This window comes from Callospermophilus lateralis, chromosome Y, assembly GCF_048772815.1.
Source record: "Callospermophilus lateralis isolate mCalLat2 chromosome Y, mCalLat2.hap1, whole genome shotgun sequence".
Taxonomy (NCBI): domain Eukaryota; kingdom Metazoa; phylum Chordata; class Mammalia; order Rodentia; family Sciuridae; genus Callospermophilus; species Callospermophilus lateralis.
In genome coordinates, this window is record NC_135326.1 from 10,485,080 (window position 1) to 10,504,396 (window position 19,317).

Genomic DNA, 19,317 nt, shown 5'->3' on the forward strand with positions numbered 1-19,317 from the left:
TTCTAGATAAAGCAGAGGACTGAAAGGGAAAAGGAGGGGACAGAGGATTAGCAAGGATGATGGAATGTGAAGGACATCATTATACAAAGTACATGTATAAAGACATAAATTTGGTGTCAAATTTCTTTATATACAGATATGAGTAATTGTGGTATATATGTGTAATAAGAATTGTAATGATATGGGGTAAAAATGGGAGCTCATATCCCACTTGAATCAAAGTGTGAAATATGATATATCAAGAACTATGTAATGTTTTGAAAAACCTACAATAAAAATTAATTAATTAAAAAAAAAGAATTGTAATGCATTCTGCTGCAATTTCTTTATCCCAAATAAATAAATAAATACATAAATAGCAGACAGGTTTTCCCAGATGTAAATACTTTTTAAAAAAAATTTTAAAAATATTTATTTATTTATTTATTTTTAAGTTTTCGGCAGACACAACATCTTTGTATGTGGTGCTGAGGATCGAACCCGGGCCGCACACATGCCAGGCGAGCACACTACCGCTTGAGCCACATCCCCAGCCCAGATGTAAATCCTTTTATGTCTTTGAATAAAACTGTCAAAATTAAGTACTGCCCAACATTGCTTATGCACAGGATTTTCTACAGTATTTTTTTTTTTTTTTTAATACAACTGAATAAAACTAAAACATCTGAACCCTTTGTATTTCTTACTTTCATAGGGTTTATTCATTTCGGCATGAATCTTTCCAGTACTCAGAATAAACTGCAAAACTTAAAAGATTTCCCACATTTTTTACATTCATAGGGCTTCTCTCCATGAGAATTTTCATAAAAGAAAAATAGGTCTAGAACATGAAGCTGAGTATAGCAAATCATTCCCATTCAGAGTGTTTGTTTTCCGGTGAGGAAAATGGCTTTGAAGACAACAAGGAAAATGGAATGATTTGCCATATTTTTCACATCTAAACAGTTACTCAGCCAGATGTGGTGATGTATGCCTTTAATCCCAGAGACTTGGGAGGCTTAGGCTGAAGGATCACAAGTTTGAGGCCAGCCTCAGCATTTTAGAACAACCCTAAGGAACTCAGCAAGTCTCTGTCTCAAAATTAAAAATATAAAAAAGAATGAGGATGTGTCTCAGGGGTCCCTTCATGTCTGTGAAAGAAAAAGCAAGAAAAAGACTTTTCCACATTGTTGGTATTCATTAGGCTTCTCTCCAGTATGCGTTTTTTCATGTCTGTGAAGATGATAGGATTGAGCAAAGGCTTTGCCACACTGCTTACATTCATAGGGCTTCTCTCCAGTATGCGTTTTTTCATGTCTGTGAAGATGATGGAACTGAACAAAGGCTTTGCCACACTGCTTACATTTATAGGGCTTCTCCCCAGTATGAGTTTTTTCATGTGAGTGAAGGTGAGTGGACCGAGTGAAGGCTCTGCCACACTGCTTACATTCATAGGGCTTCTCTCCAGTATGCATCCGTTCATGTCTGTGAAGGTTAGAAGAATAAGTGAAGACTTTTCCACATTGTTTGCATGCCTTAGGATTCTGTCCAGTATGGATTTGTTCATGTCTCTGAAGGTAAGACAAAGTAGGGCAGGCTTTCCCACATTGTTGACATTCATAGGGTTTCTTTTTCACATGAGTTTTTTTAAGTGAGTGAAGGTTAGATGAATGAACAAATGCTTTGCCACACTGCTTACATTCAAAAGGCTTCTCTCCAGTATGATTTCTTCCATCACTCTGAAGGTGACTGGATGTAGCAAAGGCTTTTCCACATTGTTGACATTCATAGGGCTTCTCTCCCCTATGAGTTTGTTCATGTCTGTAAAGTTGGGAAGATTCAGCAAAGGCTTTGCCACACTCTTTACATTCATAGGGCTTTCCTCCATTATGAGTTTGTTCATGTTTGTGAAGCTGAGAAGATCTAGCAAAGGCTTTTCCACACTGCTTACACTCATAGGGCTTCACTCCAGAATGTGTTTGTTCATGTATGTGAAGGTGAGAGGCAATACTGTAGACTTTTCCACATTGTTGACATTGATAGGGCTTTTCTCCACTATGAGTCCATTCATGTCTGCGGAGGGAAAAAGAAGTACTGAAGACTTTTCCACATTGTTGGCATTCATTGGGATTCTCTCCAGTATGGATTTGTTCATGTATCTGAAGGTAAGACAAAGTAGTGCAGGATTTCCCACATTGTTGACATTCAAAGGGTTTCTCTCTAGTATGTGTTCTTTCATGTCTGTGAAGTTTAGAGGAGTTAGTAAAGCGTTTGCCACACTGCTTACATCCATAGGGCTTCTCCCCACTATGAGTCCGCTCATGTATCTGAAGGTAGGAAGAAGTACGGAAGGCTTTCCCACATTGTTGACATTCATAGGGCTTCTCCCCAGTATGAGTTTTTTCATGTCTGTGAAGTATATAGGAGTGAGTGAAGGCTTTGCCACACTGCTTACATTCATAGGGCTTCTCTCCAGTATGCGTTCGTTCATGTCTGCGAAGTTTAAAGGACTTAGTGAAGGCTTTGCCACACTGCTTACATTCATAGGGCTTCTCTCCAGTATGCATTTGTTCATGTCTGTGAAGTTTAGAGGACTTAGTGAAGGCTTTGCCACACTGCTTACATTCATAGAACTTCTCTCCAGTATGCGCTCGTTCATGTCTGTGAAGGTTAGAAGAAGTAGTGAAGAATTTTCCACATTGTTGACATCCATAGGGTTTCTTCTTCATATGAGTTTTTTTATGTGAGTAAAGGGTCGAAAATTGAGCAAAAGCTTTGCCACACTGCTTACATTCATAGGGCTTCTCCCCACTATGAGTCCGCTTATGTATCAGAAGGTAGGAAGAAGTACGGAAGGCTTTCCCACATTGTAGACATTCATAGGGCTTCTCCCCAGTATGAGTTTTTTCATGTGAGTGAAGGCGATTGGACCGAGTGAAGGCTTTGCCGCACTGCTTACATTCATAGGGCTTCTCTCCAGTATGAGTCCGCTCATGTATCAGAAGGTAGGAAGAAGTACTGAAGGCTTTCCCACATTGTTGACATTCATAGGGCTTCTCCCCAGTATGAGTTTTTTCATGTAAGTGAAGGTGATTGGACCGAGTGAAGGCTTTGCCGCACTGCTTACATTCATAAGGCTTCTCCCCAGTATGAGTTTTTTCATGTGAGTGAAGGTTATTGGACCGAGTGAAGGCTTTGCCGCACTGCTTACATTCATAGGGCTTCTCTCCAGTATGCCTACGTTCATGTCTCTGAAGGTAAGATAAAGTAGGGCAGGCTTTCCCACATTGTTGACATTCATAGGGTTTCTTTTTCGTATGAGTTTTTTTATGTGAGTGAAGGGCAGACAATTGAGCAAAAGCTTTGCCACACTGCTTACATTCAAAAGGCTTCTCTCCAGTATGCGTTCGTTCATGACTGTGAAGGGAAGAAGAAGTAGTGAAGACTTTTCCACATTGTGCGCATTCATTGGCCTTCTCTCCAGCATGGATTTGTTCATGTTTCCGAAGGTAAGATGAAGTAGTGTAGGCTTTTCCACATTGTTGACATTGATAGGGCTTCTCTCCAGTATGTTTTCTCTGATGTATTCGAAATAAACTTCGGTAAGCAAAGTCTTTCCCACATACGTTACATTTAAAAAGTACTTTTCCAGTGTGTGTGATCATGTGACTGTGAAGACTTCTGGGTGAAACCATGGTTTTACCACTTTCTTTACCTTCATGGGATTTCTCTCCAGAATGAGTTCTTTCATGTTTTCTAAATAAAGTGGAGGAATGAAAGGCTTTCCCACATACCTCACATTGAAAAGCTTTAACTCCCCTATGTGTTCTTGTATGTCTTTGAATATCTGTGGGAGAAGATGAGGCTTCATCACATTGTTGACATTCATCAGGTTGCCACCCACTATGAGAATCTTCATGCCTTTGAATGTCATTGGAACAACTGATGACTTTCCCACATACTGTACTTTCACAGGGTCCATCTCCAGCTTGTGTTAACATTTGTGTGTGAACACTTTTGAGAGAAACCAGAGATTTCCTGAATTCTTTCAATTCACATGGCTTCTCTTCACACTCTTCATGCTTGAGGCATTTGGGTCCACACTGAGATGTGATCTGCCTATGAAGGAATGAAGGGCATATGAAGTCTTTGGCACACATACTGCAGTCACATGAATTTACACTATTAAAAATTTTCTTTGCTTAAAAATTGGTATCTGATGACCAGCACATTATTAATACTTGATTATTTCATGATGTTGTATTTATTTAAGGTCCTAGGTTAATGTTACTTCCAACATGAGGTAAAGCTTAGGATTTTCAAAGTTCAAATTACCAGAAAAATAAAGAGATTGAGAGGAAACAATGCTTTGAAACACAGCTTGCCTACAGTCATTATCCAAATAGTTATACTCACATATGCATTTTGATAATACTTTTTTGCATTTCAAGCACTTTGAGTAGACTGAATATCTATATATCTATATCTATCTATATAATTTACTTCAGTGGACAATAGACTTTATTGATTTAAATGTGGTGCTGAGAAGAAAAGCCAGTGCCTCAAGCATGCAAGGCAAGCTCTCTGCCACTGAGCCACAACCCCAGTCCCAGTGAAGTATATATTTCTGGTAAAAAATCTTAGAAGAATAAATACATTTAAAGTTGTGCAAATTTCTTGCATTGGTTTTGAAAATTATATGACATCCCCAGATTCCCTCAAGGATCCCTCTTGTGAGTACATTTACCTTAGATTAGTCCCAAAATTTTTGATCTGTTTTTCAATGTTCTTCTCATCACATTTGTTTCCTAAAATGCCAAACAAAAACATTATAAATTTCTAGGAGCTAGAAATGCTTTTCTAAATTCATGGTGCATTTTATGCTACATTAATTCACCAACTGATTGTCTTTTCATGTTCTACATAAATAAAAAAAAAATAAACACAAATTCTCTAATTAAGTAAATACACAAATTATTACCTATAGATTCCAGGTTTCTGAGGACTTCCAGCATCACATCTCTGTAAAGGTTCTTCTGGGAAGCATCCAGCAAATCCCACTCCTCCTGTATGAAGTTCACAGCCACATCCTCAAAGGTCACTGAGATCTAAAATATCCCACAAATGTGTAGTGGAGGACAGCAGAGATTTGACAGCATGAGAAATCTATACTCAATATGCATGATGTTCACATGATTCCCTGGCCTCTTGATTAATTCCACGATTTAGTCATTGAAATCTTCAGTGCATTTAATTCCTCATAGCCACTCCAACACTAGACTTGGGCCCCACACAAGGTAAATAGTAGAGTGTTGTACACCCTTCCTTTGTTGAGTTCACAGGAAGTAAGAGGGGCTCCCAGGTCACCCTTATCTTATTTGTTGATTGCATCTCTATCACCTTCCTACCTACATCCGGTGCAGTAGAGAGCTAATATTAGCACTCTCCTTATTACTTAACATTAGAAAAGAAAGCTGACTGAGTAGGAAACTGCTGGGATCACAGAACTCAGCATTTGAGAGATCTTGCCAACCACCATGACTCACTGGGCCTACACAGTTAATATAGACAACATGGTATTTACTGATCTCCTGTTTCCTTCTGAAAGTCAATTGTTCCATTCTTAAAGAAGTGCCTAGAATCAGCCCCAACCCACACCCTCAGAGTATGGAGTCACTAAAGATTTTCCCTCATAGACAACAGTTAGACAATCTTCCACACAGGTTGTCACAATGTGTTCACTTGGGACTAACCTCAACTTGGGTGATTATACTGAGGACAACTAGAAGTTTGCAGGTGCTTTACTCCAAAAAAAAATTTACTCAATTAGTAATTAAGCACAACGATTAATAAATGCAACAATATAATAATTTTTGGTCGTTAATGTCAAAGCAGAATGGGGTGTGTCAAAAGATGGCATGTATCTCAGAAAGAACATGATGACCCCAAGATGTCACCTTGTACAAACAACAGCCTTACAAAATTATATCAGTTTGAAAAATAGTTTTCTTAACAGACAGCAGAAAATCCTTTCCCAAACCTCATGGCAACCATGAATGTCTAATGATTCTCAAACTCTTCTGAACAGCAGATGTCTCACTCAGATCATTTACAGTCATGAGACACACACCACTGATCTGCTCAAGGACACTTTGATCAAGATAGGCCACATGTACAATGGTGGTCTGTCATGAAAGGGATTCCTCATTCCTCTAGCACAGCTGGTGCAAGGAATCCTCAGGCACAAGCACTTCCAGGATGTGTTAAAGCAGCAGGTTTGCAGCCCAGAATCCTGAACTATCCCATGCTGACTGCTTGTGAAACAGGCCACTCCATGTGGATCTCTAAGCAGGCTATGATTTCTGCACAGTGTGGAACAGCCCAAAGGACCACCTACCTGAACACGACCCTGCCACTCAGAAAGAACCATGCTCAAGCACTTAAGACACATGACATTTGAAGCAGGAGAGTATCAACAGAGGGTAGTAGGAGCCCAAGAGAAAGCCTTTAGTGGGCTGTTGTTCATGGCATGGAAAATTATGAGTGACAGTAGGTGTCTTGGAGACAGATCACAATGATGGTCTAGGGAAACTGAAATCTAAGTTGCAAAGGGTACTTCATCCCACTATTCTGCAGAAAAAATATCATTTATTATACATTTAACTGTGAAAGTCTAAAACATTTCAAAAATTTAAAAAATATATAATTAACCCACCCCCCCTCAAAAAAAAAAAAAAGGCAAGACATGTCAAACAGGCTTCCATGAGACACTTAAGACCTGACAGCAACTTTCTACTGTTATTTCCAGACAACAGAAGTTGAGTTAAAACTTCCTAATTCTTTCTATTTATATTTACTTTTTTAGGTGAAGTTGAACTAAATAGCTGTATCCTATATATTTATGTAGTACTGAGGACTGAACCCAGGATTTTGCACATGCTAGTCAAGTTCTCGACCACTGAGTCAGAACCCCAGCCCCCCTTCTAATTCTTTATATGGCATTTTTTACCATATTATCAAAATAAAATAGATAAATAAAAGTATTCAATAGAAAAGAAAACTATGAAAGACTCTCATGATCATGAATGCAAAATTCCTCATCAAACAATACTTTACTGAATTCAAAAATAAATAAAAAGAATTATAAAACACAGCCAAGAGGAAATCATTACAGCTCTGTAAGACTGATGCCAAATTTAAAACTCAGTTAACATTTTCCAGGGAACAGCATACTACTGTAAGAAGTCAAGCCCAGTGGCACAGATCCACTCACATCAGCCTCTGCAGGGCCAAGAAATGCAACACACATGCAAGGCTGATTCAGAATTAAAAAAACCAATTAACATTATCCATCACAACAAAAAGCTAAATAATAAATATTGACTATATCAATAGTTAAAAAAATCAAGAATAATGAAAAAAAATTCAAGCTCAAAAAAAACACAATGTCTTCATGGAGAGACAGCATGATCCTCTATGCTACTGGAATCCACTGAAGAATCATGAAAAACAATGATGTGATATCAGTGTTGTCATGTTAATAAACAGGACAATGATTATACTATTGACAGCAGGAAGCTGGGCATGGAGGCCATGCCTGTGGTCCTTGCCAATCAGGGGGCCGAGGCAGGATGATATCAGGTTTGAGTCCAGCCTGGGCAATTTAGCAAGACTCTGTTTCTAAACAAAAAATTTAAAGTTTTGGGAATGTAGCTCAATGGTAGAGCAGTCCTGAGTCCAACACCCAGCACCAAATGAAAACAAAAACAAACACACACCACTTATACAGAACCATATATAAATCTAACAAAAATCTGTATGACAAAAACTGCTAACTTCTAATAAAAATATTAGAGACATGGAAAATATTTGGAGACACTTTTATGTTCACACATGGGAGGCCTCAGTTACCATCAATTCTTACCAATTTTAATTATGGATTCAATATAATCCCAATAAAATTATTTTAAGCTATGTTTTCAGTAACAAAAGATCCAGAACAACCAAAACAGTAATAAACACTCAGTTCACAGGATGAACACTACCTGAGGTTAACAACGACTAAAAATCTACAATCATCAAGACACAGTGGTATTTGGCACAGTATAAAATATTCCACTGATCTTTGACAAAGGAGCAAAAGACAATCAATGGAAAATATACTCTCTTGGACAATGCTGCCAAAGCACTGGACATGAATTAACATGTAGAGAAAGAAAACATTCTCATTTCACAAATGTCACAGAGCTCCCATTGGAGCCTCAGTCTCAAAGTAGCACACACAGCTGGGGCTGCAGCTCTACCAAAGCACCTGCCTGGCACATAGGAGGCCCAGGGTTCACTTGTTGGCATCAAAAAATTGCCTATACATTGTAGTACCTAATGCAAAACTCCAAACTTCACTAAAATAACAAAGAAGTACTTACACAGAAATCTGGGCTGGCATGACAGCTTCATATGCAACATCAAACACACGAACTGTGAGTGAAAAACTTGTAAATAGAACTTAATCAACATGAAGTTTTTGTTTTTCAGAAGATGCACTTGAGAGAATGAGAAGACATGCTGGAGAAGTGGACAAAATGCTGTCAAAACACATAATGACACTGGGTTGGTATTCAACATACATGAAGAATACTCAGTAAAAAAAGTAAGCAACAAACTTGGAAGTGGGAAAAAGATTTGGGAAGACACTCATTCAATAAAGAGGCACAGTTAAAACATGTGTGAGAAGATGTTCACCTGCATATAATTAGGAAACTTCAAAATGAACAATGAGGTGCCACCAGATACTCAACTGGAGGGGTGAAATGCCAAACACCAAAAGCTCCAAAAGACAGTGAAAACATGAAGCAGCAAGAACCCTTCCCTTGCTCATGTGAATGGAGAGAACACTCTCTCTGGAAGACAGTCATGCTCTTACAAAATAAACATGGTGCACTCTACAATTAATTCACCACACTCCCAGGTGTCTATGCAAATGAGGTGAAAATTATGGGCACAGAAAACTTCTCAGCAGTGACTACAGCAGCCATATCCAGAACTGCCCAAAGCTAGAAGCAAGGAAGATGCACCTTTCAATGCTGAATGGACGAGCAGCAGTTTAACCACATCAAAGAACATCACCCAGAAAGTGAGCTCTGCAGCCTGCAAAGATACAGCACCCTTAAAGGCAGACTGGTAAGTGAGAGAAGCCAGTCTGAAAGGTCAAGTGCAGTAAGATTCCAAGTCAAGAACATTCTGGAAAAGACAGCATTGTAGATGCACTGAAACTCTTCTGTATGACATTATTATGTAGAGTATGGGACACACAAAATACACCACACAGAGGAGGAACCCTAAGGTCAAGGATGGATTTCAGCTGATGATAAAGTGTTGCTTCATCCACTCTCTGAATCAAATGTAGGATACTGATTCAGTAACTAACAAGCATCCAACATCAATGCAAAATATTGAGATCAGTGTAGAGAAGGGTGTTTGATACTATATGTAGTGGCTCATTTGAATTGTCAACTGCATTGGATTAAGAGATACCTTATGATTAAGAGGCCTCTGGGTGTGTCCCTGAGGGTGTGTCTTCAAATGACTGGCATGTGGAACAGAGAACCAAACTAGAGAACCTCCTTAGGTAGAGGCAGCACCATCCAATAGAGTGGTGTCTTAGGTGGAACAAAAGTTGGAAGAAGAAGGAAGCAGCAGCAGAGAAAGCCCCTTTCTTCCCCAATGGCTGCTGGAATGGCCTGAGGACATCAGACTCTGCCTTATTCACTCTCCCAAAGTGGACTCTGCCTGTGATTCTCCAGGGAGTTTCCAGAACCTTTGGTCTGGACTAGGACAGCACCACTGATCCCTCTTGTTCTGAGGCTTCAGCCTCTTGGACTCTGCAGCTACTACTTCTCAAGCTCTCCACCCTGCAGACGGACACTGTGGACTATCCTGCTTTGGGTCAAGTAGGCCAATCTAATAAGTCCCCTTTTATAATCATACTTCCTCTTGATGCTGTTCCTCTAGAGAACACTGACTAACAAACCATGTAAGCCTAAAATTGCTCTGAAAAACCAAATTGATTTAATAAGGATGTGAATGAATAAGGAAGTGAATGAGAGCCATAAACCTTAACAAATATAAACATAAGAAACAATATTACATAATGAATACCTTTCCCAAATAATAATGCAAAAAATAAAGCAAAGAAGAAAAGTCATAGTTACAAATTTCAAAACTATGGAAAGAAGCAACGAAACTGATTTTCAATACTATTTCCATCTGGAAAGAAACTGGATGATAAAACTTTTTTTTAATATATATTAATTCTTTAGTTCTAGGTGGGCACAATTTTTTTATTTAATATTTATGTGGTGCTGAGGATCGAACTCAAGGCCTCACGCATACTAGGTGAGCGCTTTTTCTCTGAGCCACAATCCCAACCCCTGGATGATAAATCTTTATAAGTTATTCCAACTGCTGGTGTGGTGGTGTGCACCTGTAATTTCAGCCACTAGGGAAGTCAAGGCATGGAACTGGCAAGTTGGAGGCTCTCTCAGCAATTTAGCAAGACATCCAGAATGATCCTTAGCACCACAGATAAATTAACAAAAATAAGGTATTTTGCCTCTCTACACTATACAAAATAAAAATAAAAATAAATAGGTACATAATAAATAGGAAGGGCTGAGGACGTGCTCAGTGGTCAAGTGCCTCTAGGTTTATTACCCAGTAAAACACCTGCCCACCTCCAAAATGCTAGTTACACATTAAAATTTTTTTTTTTTTTTTTTTTTTTAGGACAACATAAGCATGAGCAAGTCCATGGCTTCAATCCCAGCACTCAATACATCAGCAAATAAGTAAACCCCAGTCTACAATACTAATTTTCTTGGGGTGGAGAGTAGCTCAGTAGTAAGAACTTGATAGCCCTCAGTTCAATCCTCAACAGTCCATGTACACTCACACACACACACAAAAAAAAAAAAAAAAACCCTGAAAATATATGTAATGCGTGATAAAAGATTATAATACAAAAGATACACAATGAGAGGCAACAAAAATCAATGAAAAGACAACACACTTTCTTACAAAGGAGACTGAACTTTCCCATGGTCTACACTCTTTGAAAAAACAAAGAGCATTTCAGTAAATTATGTGAAATTCACGGCATGGATTATTGTGTTTTTGGGGGTGAACTTAGAAAACCTATATCTAAAATGAAAATAGTACACTGTATCTAAGACCAGTGAAAATTTTGTACAGGACAGAGAGACTAGAGAGAGCATTTATGTTACTCCCAAGTTTCATAAGCTAAAAGGCCAGCTCCCAAATGGGTGGCCCTAGGAGGAGGTAATTAGGAGGGAACAGCAATCAGGTGACATGGTGGGAGTGCTTGTGAGAGGATCAGCACCCTTACTTAGACATATATAGCTCTCCTTTTCAGAAAACAGGTGTCATTTATTATTTCACTGATAAAGTATTCAGTGATTTTTAAATGATCACAGTTGGGTATTTTAAGTATTGCCAAAATTGTCCTTAAAACTTCCAATGAAGATGGGTGTGATGGTGCACATCTGTAACCCCCGTGGTCCAGGGGTCAGAGGCCCAAGGTGATGTAGCAAGACCCTGACTCAAAAGGAAGAATCTAAAAGGGGCCAGGGTTGTGGCTCAGTGGCTAAGCCCCTCTGGGTTCCATTTCTGATACCAAAGAACACACAGCTAACATGAACCTGCCAAGTCCAGACAACAACAGTGACAACAAACTGTCATTCCTGTCAAATTCATCAGTTTGTCAACAATTGTTAACTAATTTACATGAAATCAAATTCATAAATTTATCTAACACAATTTTTGTAGAATTGGATTCATTTCCTGCAGCAATAATGGTAGACAGAGTTTCTCTGTATTTTAAGTGGCATTCTGGAATCTAGGACATGGATTTCAATTGGAAATCATTGAAAAGACAAGATCAAATCTCACCAATTTTCTATGCATACTCAGGGGTACCAAAAGATAAATTAGATGTGTTTATTTTGTTGTTGTTGTTGTTGTTTGTTTGATTGTTTTTCTGTTCTGTTCTTTTTCTTTGGTTTGGGATCAGAGACTAAACCCAGAGGAACTTTACTGATAAGTCACATCCCCAGACATAAGGCCTGGCTAAGTCGCTAACGCTGTCCTCAAGTTTGCAATCCTACTGCCTCAGCTTCTGGAACATCAAGGATCACAGGTGTGCACCACTGTACCTGGATGTAATTGTTTTCTCAATGGAAATGTAACTAGACTTTTTAAAATCCACTTCTTTCTTTTCTATTTAATATTAGTCCATCCCATTTGGCTCTGAATAAATAAACCTGGGCCTCAGATAAGTGAGCACATCATTTCAAAGTGATACACAGAAAGCTTTGGTGCTGAGGGAGCACACATGTGTCAGGCTCAAGGGGCAGGGAAGGTCCCTGACATCTGGGACATGACCTCTCCTGGTCTTGCTTTCTGAAAGCCTCTAGGATCACCCTCCCAGGGACCTAGACCATGACTCCAGTCTACGAGGCTTTTCAGGTTTGCACAGCTCTGCACTGGGGTGGGTGGTCCTTATGCTCTGGGAGAGGTTTCGCTCCTTCACACTGTGAGAGTAAAAGGGCAGGAATCACCTGAGCCTCAGCACCAGCATCCACAGGCTGACTGGCCACCTTTCTCCAAGGAATGGGAACAGAGCATGGAAAAAACAAGGTCCCAAGGAAGTAGCTGTCTAGATGAGGCCAGTTCCAGGAGATTCCTCAGCCCAGAGCCCCCAGCAGCTTCCCTGAGAGGCTGCACCCCACACCTCAGGCTGTCCCCTAGGAAGGACTGACCCAGGGCCTGAAGTTCTGTTCACCCTACAGGGACCAGGGCAGTTGTGGGCACATTGTGGCAGCTCCAGAAGAGGACAGTGGCTGAGGACATAGGACCCGGTGAGGCGTCCAAAGGGAACCTCTGCCCAAGAAATCTGACATGGTGTCTACACCTAAGGAAGATAAAAGGAGAAGCACAAGATTTTTACAGCTGTGAACTCAAATTCTCTATACAGTTGCATCTACATCAAAGAACCTTCAGAGTACTTGATTTTAGCTAACTAGACCACCATGAGGGTGGAAAGGCAGGGTTCTGAATGGAGAGCAAAAATTATCTTAGGCTATCTTAAGCCCTTTAGTAGCCAATTATCTTAATTTCTGTATCAGACCACAATTCTCAAAACTATTAAGTTTCTCAGAATATATCCCTACTCTTACCAGACATCTAGTCCCCACCATCTACCAAAGTAAGAATGTAATAACAACAGTCAGAAGAAAAAGCATTCGACAAAGTACAGCATCCCTTTATGTTCAAAACATTAGAAAAACTAGGGATAACAGGAACTTTCCTCGACATTGTAAAAGCTATCTATGCTAAGCCTCAGGCTAGCATCATTCTGAATGGAGAAAAATTGAAGGCATTCCCTCTAAAATCTGGAACAAGACAGGGATGCCCTCTATCTCCACTTCTATTCAATATAGTTCTCGAAATACTGGCCAGAGCAATTAGACAGACGAAAGAAATTAAAGGCATAGAAATAGGAAAAGAAGAACTTAAATTATCACTGTTTGTGGATGACATGATTCTATACCTAGAAGACCCAAAAGGGTCTACAAAAAAACTACTAGAACTAATAAATGAATTCAGCAAAGTGGCAGGATATAAAATCAACACGCATAAATCAAAGGCATTTCTGTATATCAGCGACAAAACTTCTGAAACGGAAATGAGGAAAAACACTCCATTCACAATATCCTCAAAAAAATAAAATACTTGGGAATCAACCTAACAAAAGAGGTGAAAGATTTATACAATGAAAACTACAGAACCCTAAAAAGAGAAGAAGAAGAAGATCTTAGAAGATGGAAAAATATACCCTGTTTATGGATAGGCAGAACTAACATTATCAAAATGGCGATATTACCAAAAGCTCTCTATAGGTTTAATGCAATGCCAATCAAAATCCCAAAGGCATTTCTTGTAGAAATAGATAAAGCAATCATGAAATTCATATGGAAAAATAAAAGACCCAGAATAGCAAAAGCAATTCTAAGCAGGAAATGTGAATCAGGTGGTATAGCGATACCAGATTTCAAACTATATTACAGAGCAATAGTAACAAAAACAGCATGGTACTGGTACCAAAACAGGCGGGTGGACCAATGGTACAGAATAGAGGACACAGAGACTAATCCACAAAGCTACAACTATCTTATATTTGATAAAGGAGCTAAAAGCATGCAATGGAGGAAGGATAGCATCTTCAACAAATGGTGTTGGAAAAACTGGAAATCCATATGCAACAAAATGAAACTGAATCCCCTCCTCTCGCCATGCACAAAAGTTAACTCAAAGTGGATCAAGGAGCTAGATATCAAATCAGAGACTCTGCATCTGATAGAAGAAAAAGTTGGCTCCAATCTACATATTGTGGGGTCGGGCCCCAAATTCCTTAATAGGACACCCTAGCACAAGAGTTAATAACAAGAATCAACAAATGGGATTTACTTAAACTGAAAAGTTTTTTCTCAGCAAGAGAAACAATAAGAGAGGTAAATAGGGAGCCTACATCATGGGAACAAATCTTTACTCCTCACACTTCAGATAGAGCCCTAATATCCAGAATATACAAAGAACTCAAAAAATTAGACAATAAGATAACAAATAACCCAATCAACAAATGGGCCAAGGACCTGAACAGACACTTCTCAGAGGAGGACATAAAATTAATCAACAAGTACATGAAAAAATGCTCACCATCTCTAGCAGTCAGAGAAATGCAAATCAAAACCACCCTAAGATACGATCTCACTCCAGTAAGATTGGCAGCCATTAGGAAGTCAAACAACAACAAGTGCTGGCGAGGATGCGGGGAAAAGGGTACTCTTGTACATTGCTGGTGGGACTGCAAATTGGTGCGGCCAATTTGGAAAGCAGTATGGAGATTCCTGGGAAAGCTGGGAATGGAACCACCATTTGACCCATCCATTGCCCTTCTCGGACTATTCCCTGAAGACCTTAAAAGAGCTTACTACAGAGATACTGCCACATCGATGTTCATAGTAGCACAATTCACAATTGCTAGACTGTGGAACCAATCCAGATGCCCTCCAAAAGATGAATGGATAAAAAAAATGTGGCATTTATACACCATGGAGTATTATGCAGCACTAAAAAATGACAAAATCATTGAATTTGCAGGGAAATGGATGGCATTAGAGCAGATTATGCTAAGTGAAGCTAGCCAATCCCTAAAAAACAAATGCTCTCCTTCTTTGACATAAGGAGAGCAACTAAGAACAGAGCAGGGAGAAAGAGCAGGAAGAAAAGACTAACATTAAACAGAGACATGAGGTGGGAGGGAAAGGGAGAGAAAAGGGAAATTGCATGGAAATGGAGGGAGACCCTCAATGTTATACAAAATTACATACAAGAGGTTGTGAGGGGAAGGGGAAAATAAACAAGGAGGGAAATGAATTACAGTAGATGGGATAGAGAAGAAGATGGGAGGGGAGGGGAGGGGGGATAGTAGAGGATAGGAAAGGTAGAAGAATACAACAGTTACTAATAGGGCATTATGTAAAAATGTGGATGTGTAACCGATGTGAATCTGCAATCTGTATTTGGGGTAAAAATGGGAGTTCATAATCCACTTGAATCTAATGTATCAAATATGATATGTCAAGAGATTTGTAATATTTTGAACAACCAATAAAAAAAAAGAATTTTTTTTTCTTCCTTCCTTTCTTTCTGTAGCCCACCAATCTAATGATCCTACCAATGCAATTGGTTAATGTAATGATACACAGTTTCTTTTATAAAAGTTCATGTAGGCCAGGCACAGTGCCACACAACTGTAATCCAAGTAGCTTTAGAGGATAAGGTAGGAGGATTGCTAAATTCAAAGTCAGCCTCAGCAAGTTAGTGAGACCATAAGGAACTTGATGAGATCATGTCTCAAAATACAATCTAAAAAGAACTGATTGTGGCTCAATGATTAAGTGCCCCTGAGATTAATCCTTGTCTTTCAGGGTGGAACACATACATCATTTAGGGACACTTGAATCCATGTTCCTGAGTATGGTCATTAATATTTAAATCAAAATGAACTATTTTCCATAGCTGGGATGCCAATGACTTTAATATCAACAGCTTGAGAAACTGAAGCAGGAGGGTCAGGACTTACAGGCCAGGCTGGGCAACATAGTCAGACCCCATCTGAAAATCAAATTTAAAGAGTTGGGGATGAAGAACAGAAGAATGAATCAAACACTATTATCCTATGTGCATATGTGACTACAGGACTGGTGTGAATCCACATCAAGTACAACCAGAATAAGGAGCAGTTACACTCTATTTATGTGTAATGTGTGAAAATGCATTATAATGCCATGTATAACTAATAAAAACAAATTTAAAGAAATAAATGATTTATGTCAAATTGAGGCAGGGGGGCTTGGATCATAACCCAAGATTCAAAATCCCTAGGTTCTATGAACAAATGACTTTTTCCTTTTAAAGTAATTATTTTGACCAAACACAGGGAACAGTTAAGTGATTATTCTTTCCCCTCAAGTATAATAATCAGAAATAGAAAACAAATGCTTTCAAAAGTGTTCTTCTTACCAGGGACAGTGGCACAGGCCTTGTTAGAATGGCCTTAGGCCTGAGCCTAAGCAACTCCATTTTAAAAGACCTGCAGTTTCACCAGGCACATCCACAGATCCCTCCAGTAAGGCCTCAAACCAGTTCCTTCCCTTCACCCTGATAAAGAGAGTGAAGCCTCTGCCAGGCTCTCCTTGCCTGATAAGAGGGAAAGGGAGATCACGGTGGAGATGATCCCAGGGTAAATGATGTCATTGAGAATAGGGTGGTAGGTGATAAGGTTTGAAAGCGTGATCAAAAGCCCCCAAATTTAGTATAAATGATAGAGCTGATGAAAAGGAATTCAGCCATCAAAAACAAGGATGCACTCGAGCTGGAGAGCCTGATGAGGACCTGACATCCCATCACTTGTCATCTTTCCTGAGTCTCTGCATGATCCTCTCTGCTCTCAAACTCTACTGCCTCCTCTGGAACTTGGTGAGAGCTGCAACTCCTCCCTAGAACCCCCTCCTCAATGGGTCCTCTGCTGCACACCAGGAAAAGCCTGCCTTGGTTACAGACCTGGTCACTGAGGTCTGAGTGAGTGTGCATCTGCTGGACTCAAAGCCAAGACATTAGACCTTTGAACTTAGCATGCAGAGGGAATGTCTGTCATTAGTCTGTCATGATTAAGTGTGTTGTCCAGTGCTTAGAATGAATCTAGAATTGTTGGCTGTGAATTAATTAACCTAGAATTGTTTGCTGTGTTGATTATGTCTATGGCAATGCCTAGCATTAAGGATTGTTGTTTTCTTGATTAAGAACCTATACAGTTAAACTGTATTGAGTAATTTGCGTGAATAGAGCATTGAAAGGGGCACAAGTGTGTGGACATTCTTCATTTCTCCCCTGGACTGAATTAGTCACAGTTTTGCCCCCTCCACACAGCCCTGTAATCTCAGAAACGTTGGAGGCTAAAGCAGAAGTGAAGCCAGATTTACAGATAGGTAGTTAGGCAAATTGGGTCTAATATTGGGTAAGATGAATACAACAGAGGCCCTTATAGAGAATGGACTCCTGGCAACCAGAGCAGCAACTGAAATGTTAATGTCCCCAAGGCAGGAATCCATTCTAAGGAACTGTTAATCATAATCCAAAAGCCACCCAGTGCCCTTCCTGCCCAGATTACTCCTCCAGCCCACCAATCTCTCACCTTTTGGACCTTCCCACCTGCATTCTATCACTGCAACATAATGAGAAACAAAGTGTGGGAAAGTGGAAAGAAGAGGCTAGCTATAGAAGAGGGAAGACCTCCCCCTTACAGGGATTCCACCTCTTGGGTCCCCTTCTTCCTGTGGGGAGAAGTCTTTTCTGCTGTCCTTTAATAAACCTTCTACTTTCCACTCTCCACTTGCCTCAGCGTGCTTCTCTGGTGTTATACTTCAGCATTCGGGGAAGCAAGGACTCATCACTGGTAAACAGCGGTAACAGAAGGATCACAGGTTGGAGACCAGCTTCCACACCAAGTGGGTGCAGATCTCAAAATTCAGTAAAAGTGGAGGCTGGGGATGTGGCTCATAAAGCTGCCCGAGTTTGGATCCCCAATTAAAAGAAAAGAACTATTCTCTCCAATATTTCACTAGATGAAAAGCGACAATTAGCGGACGGTGTCCATTTGGACCGAGTGGGAAGAACGAACGTCTGGCCGAGCTGTGAGGTGGGGGGAAGGTGGGTTTTAGAAGGCAGGAGGCGCCTGCAATTTGGAGGACCTACAGCAGCCTCCGGAGGAGCTCCCCTGGGAGGAGGAGGGTGCATTGTGGCCCTGCTTCCTCCACGTTGGGAAGAGTGGGTCGGGCCACCAGTAGGGAGCAAAGGGGACACCAGGGACCTGAGCCTCCCTTCCAAACCCAGGGAACCAGGGGACAGGGTCCAGGGCCACCTGCCACCGTGGACTCTGCCACGCTCAGCAGCTCCCCTCAAAAACCCCAAACCCAGCTCACCCCACGAGGCCAAGGGACAGGGCCACGACTCCGCCGCGCTCCCCAGCTCCCCCAGGCACCAGGCCCCAAGGCAGGTGGTGACGCGTACCTTCAGCCCTGATCGTAAACTCACCATTTTTGTCTTCTGTGGTGACCCGGCGTCCTCTCGAGGAACCTCCAGGCACCCGAGATGGGGGCGGGGGGGGGGGGGACACAGGTAGCGCAGAGTCACCTGAGTCCCTGGAGCAAAGAACTCTTCAAGGATGAGAAAAGCCTAGTCGCTGAGGAAGAAAAGCCCGCGAGATTGCGGAAGCCCGCCCTTCCTCTCCCTGTGCGCACTGATTGGCCAGTTCCCCTAGAATCCCGGATAAATGGCCTCCAGTCCCGCCTCTGTATCATGACTGACAGTAACATCATCCAATCACTGGCTGAAATTGGGTAGAGTGACAGATGCTAGGCCTCAGCCCTTTTCAGGCGGAGCTTCCCGGCTGTGCTGGGAACTAATCCAGGTGGGAAGCCTTGGCTTAGCCTCTGGTACAGAGGTGACGCCTGGCTCTGAGCTAGGCTTCAGCCATAAAGGCTTTCCGAGCATCGCGAGGCCCTGGGTTTAACCCCAACACAAATACAAAGCACAGCTTCTCAGGGAGGCTGAGGCTGGAGGAGCCCAAGGTCAGGTCATAATCTGCAAACAGTGAGACCATCTGTTTTTATTTTATTTTTTTTTTAAGTTTTAGATAAT

At 40.7% G+C, this 19,317-nt stretch overlaps 1 protein-coding gene across 3 annotated transcripts; it reads right to left on the reverse strand.

The window, feature by feature from the left end:
- Positions 1–979: 979 nt before the first annotated feature.
- LOC143639750 (uncharacterized) lies at positions 980–18,781 on the reverse strand. Of its 3 annotated transcripts, none has more exons than XM_077107797.1 (3): positions 18,712–18,781; positions 4,924–5,087; positions 980–3,576 (listed from the first exon to the last, which is right to left on the reverse strand). In XM_077107797.1, the coding sequence occupies exons 1-3, from the start codon at positions 18,712–18,714 to the stop codon at positions 1,125–1,127; spliced, it is 2,619 nt and encodes an 872-aa protein (XP_076963912.1). In that variant the 5' UTR covers positions 18,715–18,781; the 3' UTR covers positions 980–1,124. The 3 variants fall into 3 exon arrangements, with proteins under 3 accessions (XP_076963912.1, XP_076963911.1, XP_076963910.1); XM_077107796.1 differs by lacking the exons at positions 4,924–5,087; positions 18,712–18,781 and having other exon boundaries at positions 980–2,073; positions 2,152–2,658; positions 2,743–4,007; XM_077107795.1 differs by lacking the exons at positions 4,924–5,087; positions 18,712–18,781 and having other exon boundaries at positions 980–2,658; positions 2,743–4,007.
- Between the last annotated feature and the right edge of the window lie 536 nt (positions 18,782–19,317).

Bases quoted from the DNA above. Each gene is read 5' to 3' on its own strand.
- LOC143639750 (XM_077107795.1), bottom strand. From the start codon at position 3,980: ATGTTAACACAAGCTGGAGATGGACCCTGTGAAAGTACAGTATGTGGG. The intron at 2,659-2,742 runs ATTTTCGACCCT...ATTCTTCACTAC, and splicing joins TGTGGCAAAGCTTTTGCTCA to TTCTTCTAACCTTCACAGAC.